The sequence below is a fragment of the Nymphaea colorata genome, chromosome 1, assembly GCF_008831285.2.
Source record: "Nymphaea colorata isolate Beijing-Zhang1983 chromosome 1, ASM883128v2, whole genome shotgun sequence".
Taxonomy (NCBI): Eukaryota; Viridiplantae; Streptophyta; class Magnoliopsida; order Nymphaeales; family Nymphaeaceae; genus Nymphaea; species Nymphaea colorata.
The window spans coordinates 39,367,775-39,378,576 of NC_045138.2; the positions used below are offsets into that span (position 1 = coordinate 39,367,775).

Below are 10,802 nucleotides of genomic sequence, written 5' to 3' on the forward strand. Positions count from 1 at the left end.
GGGTCAACCGGGTCTGCTGAGTTTGACTGCCTTGGTTTGAGACTGGTCTGACTTCCCACCTACCCAATTAGTTAGAGATAAACCACACCAGTCTCTCTCTCCCTCCCTTTCTCTGTCTCCTCGTGGGTACGAAAAGACGGGTGGACAAAGTTGGTCCTTACGACTCATGGTTTAGTTCATTCAATGGGGTCAGCTTGGTCTACAGGCCATGTTTGTAGCAACATTGTACGATACAAAGAGCAGGCCCTCTCTAGATTCTGTGACATGTTTCACCAAAAAAATTTGGTCACTCCGCTGCCTCTTTCTGCTGCTCAATCATGAGAAACAGAGAGGTTGCGTGTGCTGAGATGTTTGTCTGTGAGAGATTCCTTGAAGTTCTATTGATCAATCTTCCGTTCAGTTCCATTTTTGAGTTATGTGGACTTGGGTATGACCTTTTCTTGTCATTCATGTCGGTGTAACTTGAAGGGCATATGCATTAAGCAGTCTACTTACTTGAGAGGAGAAGCAGCTTGGGATCCCTCTTCTGGTGCAAAACCAGATGATTCCTAGGAGCCGTCCTCTTTTGTTCTGCCTTTTTCTTCTTTCATGTAGTTCGTGTTTATCATGTCTTGTTTGGAAAGTCTTTCGTAAGCTTAAACTATTGGTTCTTGGGCAGCACATGTATGCCACGCTATTATTCTTTTTTTTTTTATTATATATTTTTTAACTGTTGGCAGTTAAAATCAGAGATCTTCACGAGACAGTTTTTGTTTTTTTACCCGGGTACATTATAACTTGCTCGAATTACAAGTATTGGTGCTCAATTATTGATGCAAATGCTTCCGAATAATGTGAAAACCTGAATCATACTACCATTAAGTACGGTGATCTTGACTTACACAGTGTAGCGATTGAATTCACGGAATTGCTAAACTCCAGACCGAGAACAGAAAGAATCTTTCCTGAAGTCTTGCCTCGAGTTGCCAATCCTTAATTAATGCTGGTGCAATGTATTTGTTAATCTGATATTCTTCTAAAACTGGCTGCAAAGCATGTTAATGGAAATATTGGACGAACATCCTGCAACTGTTCTAATAGTAAATTTTACTGTTTACGGTCACTTGATTAACAGAATCTCAGGAAGAAAGGATGACCCTTGCTTTTGTTAAAAAGTATATTGTCGCAGAAAGAAACCCTCCAATTTTTCCAAGAAGATCTTATCAAAATGGTGAATTATGGAAATTTTCTTACCTGTAATCTGAAAGTGTCTTGGAAATGCAAAACGGACCTGAATTTTTATGCAAGATCTCGGGGTACTGAAGTGATATTATATTCTTATTCACTATGCCCCATGCTTCAGATGATACACGACAATTTTACATGATAGAAAAGCAAATTTGTGGAATCTAAGCAGAATCATGGAGGTACTTTGAGAAACATCACAAACGAAAGAGCAAAAGCAGAACCATGGATGTAGGTCCGTGGAATTAACCACGTAAACTTTTGTCTCTCTCTCTCATCTTTCTTTCTCTCAAAACCACCAAAACACCTGGTATATTTATAAACAAATGCGGCAAAAAGGTGCAACTAGACCTGAAACTTCAATCAAGGAAATTCAGCCTTTTATATTTTCGAAAAAAAAAAAGGTGCTGCATCACGAATCCCCACTGGAAGGGGTCAAGTTAAATAAGCACCTGGTAAGATTTGATGAGTCCTTCACCCGCCAAGTTATGAACGGCAAGGAATCAAACAGTTAACTGGATATCCAATCAAGAGAACATCAAACCTCGCACAACTGGAGCAGGTCTAACATCGGAGGGTAACTTCAATGAAGCATTGAAGATTCAAAGTGGACAATCATTCCTGGTCTTCAGTATCACCAAAACCCATCCTACATAATTGAATGCAGAGCCTACATGCTTAACAGAACCGAAGTGCAGATCTTACAGATTTACATGACTAGAAGTATGAAATTCACATATCATATATATAAATTGTGGAAAAATTTTAATCACTGCATAAGATATATGATACATATTTGCAAATGCATAGATCCTTTTAAGGATAAGCATCAATTATACAAGAGTAAAGACTCGGCCCGTGACTGAATTTCTGGTATAAATTCATATGTACAGGTATCGTGACATGACATGGCATAAAGCTTCTTCTTGGTTCATGACTGAAGCAGGTCATGATGTATGATGATCATGATGTTGGTGAAGAGTGCAAAACTCATGCAATTGCTGCCGCGACTGTGGTTACATGACGTATCTGCGAAGGTAATCGACTCGAGCTGGATGCTTAAGCTTCATGAGTGCCTTCACTTCATGCTTTCGAACCATCTCTCTTGAAATGCTCAGGTTTCCAGCAATCTCCCCCAGTGTCCTGTCACCTTTTCCATCAAGTCCATATCGTTGCCTAATCACCAAACTTTCCTTCGGCTTCAATGAGTCTAACTGCAGGGGAAGCCAGTGTACATATTAAACACATGCTTTATAAAAAAAAAAAAAGTCACCTTCCTGTTTGGAAGAAGGAAATTGGTGGATGGAAATTGGGAGCTTGTTTATGATGTGTCCATTCATGGAAGAAAAACCAGCGATATAATAATTGGACCTCGTGAGTACACTAAATTTGCCTTGGAAGAAAGCCTCTTGGCACTTAGGTTGCTTAAGCATGAATATAGCAGCGAGAATAGGTTCCTATTTTTTTCGTTTTCTCTTTTCTGATTACCACTGGTTACAGTAAGACTGGTTCCCCCACGATAAAGCAAAAAACCAACGATAGAAACAGACATTAACACCATACACAACCAATAATTCCAGCTAAGTGCAAAAGATTCAGTGAAACGATCAGACAAGGAATGCCTCAGCTGGATTTGGCACGTCACCTGTTCAGTAACATGAATTAGCACAGCATCGTTCAGTTAAATTGTCTATATAACCGACTTAGAAGCGGGACATACTGGTCCCAAAGCCTGTGACCCTGCATCTGAATGAAAATGATGTTAGGGGAAGATAGCTAATGTAGAGTTATCTGGGTGAGAATGAAGGCGATAATCATAATTGGGAACTTCATGCTTCAGAGTGTCTGATTGCAAGATGCTGAACAATCAGTCTGGATGAAGCCCCACTTGACTGTACAGGGGCTGGATAAAGCTAAGCTGATGATAGTTTGGGTGAGTTTAGTATGAAAAATGTCAATATCTAACACATAACGGCCTAGTGTGGGGAATAAATTGCTCCATCCGGTGATCGGCTGGAATCTCATAATCAGAAAAACTAAAGCTGGCAAATGAGATACATATATCTTTGAAGAGATGATCACATAACGCCTATTCATGGAAAAATTTCTTTCAAAAATGACTTACCACGTCATCAAGAGCAAGTCTCAGAATTGCAGGTGATCTACGCCTCTCAAAACCAACTCCTTCCATATCTGTTACTCCCTTTAGGAACTCCTCTTGTGTTGTGGAGTGCCTTGCATTCAAAGAGAGCACCTGTTTTGACGCCCGCATAACTTCATGGTATCTTTCAAATGAAATCCCAACCTTTTCTATTATCTCTTCTTCGGTTGGCATTCTTTCCAGCTCAAACAGTAGTTCTAGTTTTGCCCTTTGTATCTCTAATCTTACCTGCAGAATACCCAGATGTTAGTTTTCCATCTCACCCATCTTTGCCCCCCAAGCACGAGCGAACATAATCTGTAACTAGATTTATTTTCCAGTTACATAACTCAGGAAGTAGAAATTATGAGCGTATAGCAAAGAACTTCAAACTTCAACCACTCTAATTTATTGATCATGTTCGACCTTTTTGCATGGAAGGCTGAGTCTCATAACACAAGTATCCATGTTAGAGAAATGTCTCCCACCTTCATATGCAACAGTAAACCATTGGGCCCATAAACCATTAGGGCTCAACTTGGACTGTCTCATCCGTAGGGAGTCCAGAAATCCTAAACCTTTTGTATTCTTATGAACCAAAATCTTGTTGGCCATGCTAATGGTTCAACAGATGAGTTTCCAAAATCAATAGAAAGACATACATCTAAGTATACGAAATCTTACATGACCACCAGCAGACATGAATCACAAGCATACCATCATTTGAAGTTTCAAACAACATTCCGTTGATTAAAACACCGAAATAAAGGCAAGTTCACATCAAAAGACACTACATATATCGCAAGTTCAGGTTGTAATATTGTTGAAGCAAAATGTAGATAAAGTGCTAATTGAGGGGGTTAGGTAGCCAAATTGTTGGTCATGGACAGAGGAAGCAAGGATGCGACTACGCAAGATGAGCTTAACTAGGTAGAAGGCCAACATGATAATTATCTCACTCATAAGCATACCGTGTGGAGTTTAGTTTATTTATTAGGCAGTTTAAGATAGTTAGTTATCAATTAAATGTTTCCATTAAATGTTTCCAGTGGAAAAAATCTAGCTGTCTGGAGCTCTGCCACTTTGAAGTATTCAATAGTTAGGGTTGAGATGACACTACAACTGCACAATTCTTTGTCTATCGCATGCGAAAGCTTTTTCTTCACTTATTTCAGAGTATATGCATGTCTATGGCTGGTTCAGAAGGGTTATTTTGCAGCATTGAACTCTTTCAATTGAAGAGAGAAACAAGGCAATAGTATGACTTACAGATTCTAAGCCAAACGAGACACGCGTAAAGCTTGACAGGGTCAATGATCGCATTATTGCATGACGGATCCAGAAGAGGCCATAAGTGGAGAGACGAAATCCTCGTTTTGGTTCAAACCGATCAATGGCCATTATCAAACCTTTTGCCCCAGCTTGACAGAAATCCTGGAATTTGGAACCGCTTGCAATTTCTTGATAATATTTGTTTATCACAAATAAAACCAGGCGAAGATTGTGCTGCACCAAGACAGAAGGAAAGCTACAGTGAGAGGATATCCTATTAAAACTACAGCCTTTGACCTGCCAATTGCATGAAATATTCTATTGGAATAAAAAGTCGACTAAAGTATCGTGACAATCAACAAATAGTCAAGGATTGAACCTGCCAAACAATTTCCAATGAGTTTGATGATCTTTCACATAGAAATCCTTCAATTTTATGATAAGGTTCGTATATTAAGAGTTTTCTCTACCGTGTAATTAAGCAATTATTTGGTCATGAAGCGGTACTGGCTTCTATTCTGCTATCTGATACAAGAGGACATAAAATACGTCTACCTAGTGCCTACAGAAACAAGCAATCAAACGGGTGTAGGGGGGGGGGGGGGGGGGGGGGGTAGTGGGGGAGAGAGAGAGAGAGAAAGAGAGACCTTGACAAGCTTGTTTCTTGCAGCTTTGCCCAGTTGCAATTGTCTCCTAAGTTCAGGCACACTCATGTTGGTGGCTGTTGCAAGTTCAACATCAGTGGGTGTTCTTTCCAGGTCCCTCTCCAAGTTTTCCTTCACTTGAAGAATAGCCTAAAAACATAAGGAAAAAAAACTTAGAAACGATCAAGCCAAGAAGAAAAGATCGAAGACCAAAAAATGGAAAATGGAAAGACAGAGAAAGAAAGATAAAAGAACAGCGGTTCCCCACGTAATCTATAAAGCAGAAATCTGGACTTTCACCTTCATTGGCTGCATCAATTTGAATAGCCAGGTGTGCTCGGAAGAAGGAAGTACAGGTGGGATCTTCATTTTCTTCCAATCCGTGCTGACTAAATCAGTGGAAGCAGAGTGCTCCCTGAGAAGCCTGTCAACATCCCCTGTTTCTCGTGCTCTCTTGTCCTGCAGTTTGGAACCACTAGTCGTCTCTTCTTTCTTGATATTCTTCAAAGCAATCCTACTCTCTAGGCTTAGGCGCTTACTCCTCCTCCTCCCATTAAAGACGACGCCACTTGCACCGGCATCACTCTCTGAATTAGCAGTCCCTTGGTCCTTCTTACTTCTTTTCCGCCTATTCCGATCGCGGGGAGCTTCCAGTTCCATATCAGGAACATGGGTAGGGCTCAGCTTATATATGTTCTCGAGGGCGGCCGCGGCTTCGTCATAATCGATTTCCACAATATCAATAACAGCTGCATTGGCTGTCTTCCTGGGTTTTCTGCCCCTTCTCTTCTTGGGCTGGTGATTAATAGTCTCAAGACTCTCAACAGCTAAAGGCAGGTGTTCTGACGAAGTTGACAATGCCGAAGAACTCTTGGGTTTTTGAGCGATCTGTTGATCCGATTTGAAGGCTAAAACAAGCGGTTTCCTCAGAGAATAAGAGTTGTTCGTCTTGAATCTCAAATCAAAGCCCAGCGGACCACGCGAAGCCGAACCAGAGACGGTGAAAACTCCCATGCCAAACTGCCAATTCAAGGCGAGGATGATTCATATATGTATTATCGGATTGCACACTCCAACCCAGTAAAAAGTTTATCCCCAAAACCCAATAGGCAGTAAGAAGAATTAACACTTAAAAGCGATTACAGAAAAATGATGCGTAAGATCAGATCATTTAAACAAGCGACTGCGCCACTTTTACAGGCATAGAAGCACCACGAATGGAAAAGATACAGGGCGTACCTCAAGAGAGAGGAGGCAAAGCAGGAGGAGATGTAGGAGCAGAACACCGGAGCAGTTATCTCTTGAGCAGCGTGATTCGGGCGAGATTCTTCCAGCCGCAGAGAAAGCTCGATGCAGTGTGCAGAGGAGAAGGGAGCCAGTGCACTGTCACGCGCGCAGATATATGTGGGGTGGAAAACGGGAGGGGAAGAACATCCACAAGAAGAGCAACGGTGGGGATCAGCTGGGCATCGGATCGGACGGCTGTAAACTGAGTGGAGCAAGCGGATTTCTTGCTGCCGTGAATTTTCTTTTGTCCACGTGGTAGGATGTCTTTGGTCGCATAGATTTTTTGAGCTTTCCCTATGTGGTGACTGTGCAGTCCACATGGCTTCTTCTTCTCAGCCATTTGATCGTGGCGGGCGTCTCATACGGGACATGGGTTAGATCCAAACATGGATCTAAAGACGGACCCGATCCATATTTTACACACTGCTTTGCTCCATACTTTTGGATAAACTATTCTGTTCTTGATTCACGTGTTTGAAACACAACTTTGAAAACATTTTTATTGTTGTTTTACAAAGTGTTTGGTTTGGTAAAAGATTGAGAATCCATTTAAAAAGGATAGTTTTTTGGTAGCTACTAGCATTATTATATTCTGATAGAAGTTTACAGAGAAAGAAGTTAAGTTTATGGATGCCAATATCGCTCTTCTAGTTATTCTTCCATTGGAGGAACGAAGAGTAGTTCATCATGGAAGCAAAATATCTTTTCATGTTGATCGATATAGCGAACGTATATGAGAAGAATCGCGTTGAAGCCACTCGTTTATTTCTCTCAATTAATTTCAAAGGGCACCAACTAGAGTTCAGGTGGGTGGAGCTCAGCCACAGGCACTTTCGTTCTCATGTGTGAGAAGAGGGGCGCCAAGTAAACCAGAGCAGGCCACAGATCTTTTTTGCGTCCTTGATTAATCAGTAATGGAGATGGGTCCTTATCCACAAATTTGAATCCAAATTCAAACACGAAGTTTTGTGATTTTGACTGATCAAGAAAATTCTCCTCTTGCAGACGTAGTTCGGATGAGCTCTAAGAGAGCCCACCACGGTCGAAGACGTTTACAAATTCGATCCAGTCATCATCAACTAAAATCGAGCAAGATTTTGTGGAAAAATGTTGAACAGTATGCGTAGCTAGAATGCAACTGTTCGCTCTTTACTGGCCCTTCCATCCATCACAAATTTTGCCATTTGCATGTTATTTTCCTTTCCTGCCTCTTTTTTGTTAATTTTCAAGAAATATATCGATCAAAACGCGACGATGACGAACCAGATGATGCTAAGGGATGCAGATCGAGTATGAAGCATCGTTATTCTTGTTTCTCGGGTTTGTTTAATTAATGTAAATGGACTTGGAAATTTGCTGCGATCACTGAGGTGGCGTTCGCATGAAACACACTAAAAAATGGTTTTATGAAAACTAGTTTTTTTTTTTTCTAAAAAAAAAGTATTTGAATTAGTTCAGGAAAACTGATTTATGTGGACCAAGACAACAGTTTTTTATGAATGACTTGGTGGGGGAGGGGGGTGCCAGTTTATTTGCTTCCTCTTGAAAATCAGATTTTGCTATAAATGAGTTTTGATGACACTCACTTTTAGGATCATTCAGACGCACATGAAATGAGTTTTTGGAAGCAAAACCATTTTTTTACCTCCAAAATTGGTTTTGAGGTTCAACTAAATGTGCCCTAAATCTATTTGTTTTGGACATTTAAAATGAATTTTAAAAACTAATTTTTTTAGTCTTGAATTTTGATTCTAAAATTAAAATTCTAAATTGGAATAAAAATTTTAGTTCTAGTTTATCTTTGCGTTTGGCAGTCTGCAATCTTGATTGCACAATTGAAAATGATGTGTTTGAATGAGCACTTTGACCTCTTTACATTCTCTCGTTGTACCTTAAAAAATAAAAACTAGCCTCAAGTGCACCTACATAAGCCTCGCGGTCATCGGCTTTCCAAGCTTCGAGCTTCCCGTCATTCGCTTGGCAGGAGCCGTACAGCACAACGCTGGAAATCAGAGGGCCAATCATGTATTAAATTTTTAGAATTGATAAATCAAAAGCTAAGGCTGGACATCGGACCGGGTACCTGGTACCCAGCCTGACTCGAGGCCAGGTTTGGGGTTGAAAAAAAGAGAACAATGTATAAATTATCGGGCTGGCCCGGGTGGGCCTGATTAAGCCCGGTGGGTTTGGGTGAGCCCGATCAGCACTGTCGTTCAAAAAAGAAGAGGTAAGAACGACATAGATAAGAGCTTTAAATTTAAGAAGTACCTTTTGTTCCATTCATCTTTAGAAAGTCTTCTGCATTGAGAAGATCATAATAACTAAGGATTCCCTATCCCCACTTATCCTTCCACATCTTTTTCAACCAATCCTCCATAAGGAGCTTCCCTCCAAACCCAAGAGAAATGAGATTTGCTTTCGATAGTTACATAACGAGTGACATTCAACTGCCCAAGTGTGAACGGTAATGTTTAGGGCTTCATTGATGTCTAGTGTCGAACTTGTAACAATATATGACTCTAGGTTGGGTATGTGATTTTACTCAACCCTCTGGCTGAATGTTTTGATGTGATTCCTGTGACTATCTCAAACGGCACAACAAAACATGCAAAAACTGGATTTTATGACCGCCGCAACTTTTTACCAATATTATAGAAACCGATTTATTTTTCAAACCCTTAGATTTGCGTCTTTCTAACTCATTAGTGAAATGAAATGGGAAAAATCAGGTGAAATCCATCTGAGTTAGCTAAATCTGACTGAATTAGCTGGATGGCTATAGGTAATGGTCGGCTAATACATATTTATAGATTCGCAAGCGTGATCATTGAAAGATTTGTCTAATTCTTAAGAGAAGTATTTCCACATCGCTAAGTATAGGCCTATGAGTGATGATGTTGGAGTAGCCTGGCTATTATTTGGAGGCTTCTAGGCGGCGTTTGATAGGGGAGGAGGAATTTTTGATGGGAAGTTTTTGTGGGAAGGAAACGATTTGGAAAAATATACGAATAGTTCTTCCAACACTGTACACGCGTTGAAATCTCTTTCTTTTTCTATTCATCAAATCCCCCCCGTTTTGTTGGCGGAACATGCTTTTCTTTGTTATGAGTTTCTTGGAAAGTGAAGGCTGAGAATAACCGTTAAATTTCAGGAAGCTACAAGGGCGATGAAGTTGCAGGTGAATTGTTCCTGTCATACGAAAAATCCAGGAAGCTTGACATGAAAAGGTCTTTCAGGGAAGATTTCTTGGCTTGGAAGTTGGAATGATCACTTTCAGATCAAGACACTGTATCCCAACAAAAACAATCACGTTCCCACCAGTCTCTAGAGGAGAAGTTTGGTTTGAAGTGGAACACTCTCTGACGAGGACAGATTCTATAGCTAAAACTAGAATTCGAGGAAGTTTCCCTGCACGAAAAGATTGAAGAAACTGAACGAAGAACTCCTTTTTCAGGCTTGCGGACAAACCAAAGTACTCGAAGTTATGTTATCTGCGGGCGAACTTGAACGAAGGAACAAGAAGAGTTCCATGTGATGACGATCGGATTCAACCTAGAGAAACTTCACTGCCCTTGTGATTGGTGTTCTGAGAGACCAAGCCAGAAAGAAACATTGAAGTTTGAATGAACGAGTGCAGTGAAATGTGGAGATGGGGAGGAAGGAGGCTGGTATTGGGCCTGCAGACACAATACATATGGCTGCGCCTCCTAAATGTGACAGTTCCATGGACGACTTCAAACAATATAACGATGACAAGGTTACGTTTACAAATTTTTACTCTTTTTTGCCGTATACATGTGATCTTCATAAACCTTTTTATGAAAGTGACAAGATTATGTATGACATCTTATAAAAAATTAATAATCAACGAGTGGGGGCGGGGGGAGGAGAGAGAGAGAGAGAGAGAGGCAATTGTAAAAATTCCTGAGACTCGAAAGGAAATTTGCATCGTTTGGATTGTATAATATTTTAAAAATGCATGAGAAGTAATAAAATCCAAACTGGGGAATTAGGGTTCATGACGGATTCAAGATCTAAGTATTAGACCTATCAAGTAAAGTATGGTTTTGCCACCATTTGAAGTATAAAGGAATAGCACTTACAGAAATTGATGTTTGGGAAGACCTTGTTTTGTTTTTCAAGCCAACAACACATGGATGCAAACTCGAAGGCACAGGAAAATAAAGTAAACTAGCTTATGCAAAAACAGCTGCTTAATGTCTTCCATTATCCAA

At 40.4% G+C, this 10,802-nt stretch overlaps 1 protein-coding gene across 2 annotated transcripts; it reads right to left on the bottom strand.

The window, feature by feature from the left end:
* Positions 1–1,948: 1,948 nt before the first annotated feature.
* LOC116246050 (RNA polymerase sigma factor sigE, chloroplastic/mitochondrial) lies at positions 1,949–6,652 on the bottom strand. Of its 2 annotated transcripts, XM_031617738.1 has the most exons (7): positions 6,520–6,652; positions 5,581–6,300; positions 5,284–5,430; positions 4,634–4,870; positions 3,350–3,613; positions 2,870–2,970; positions 2,301–2,438 (listed from the first exon to the last, which is right to left on the bottom strand). In XM_031617738.1, exons 2-6 carry the CDS (start codon positions 6,292–6,294, stop codon positions 2,902–2,904), a joined length of 1,431 nt encoding a protein of 476 aa, XP_031473598.1. In that variant the 5' UTR covers positions 6,295–6,300; positions 6,520–6,652; the 3' UTR covers positions 2,301–2,438; positions 2,870–2,901. The 2 variants fall into 2 exon arrangements, with proteins under 2 accessions (XP_031473597.1, XP_031473598.1); XM_031617737.2 differs by lacking the exon at positions 2,870–2,970 and having other exon boundaries at positions 1,949–2,438.
* Positions 6,653–10,802: the final 4,150 nt, after the last annotated feature.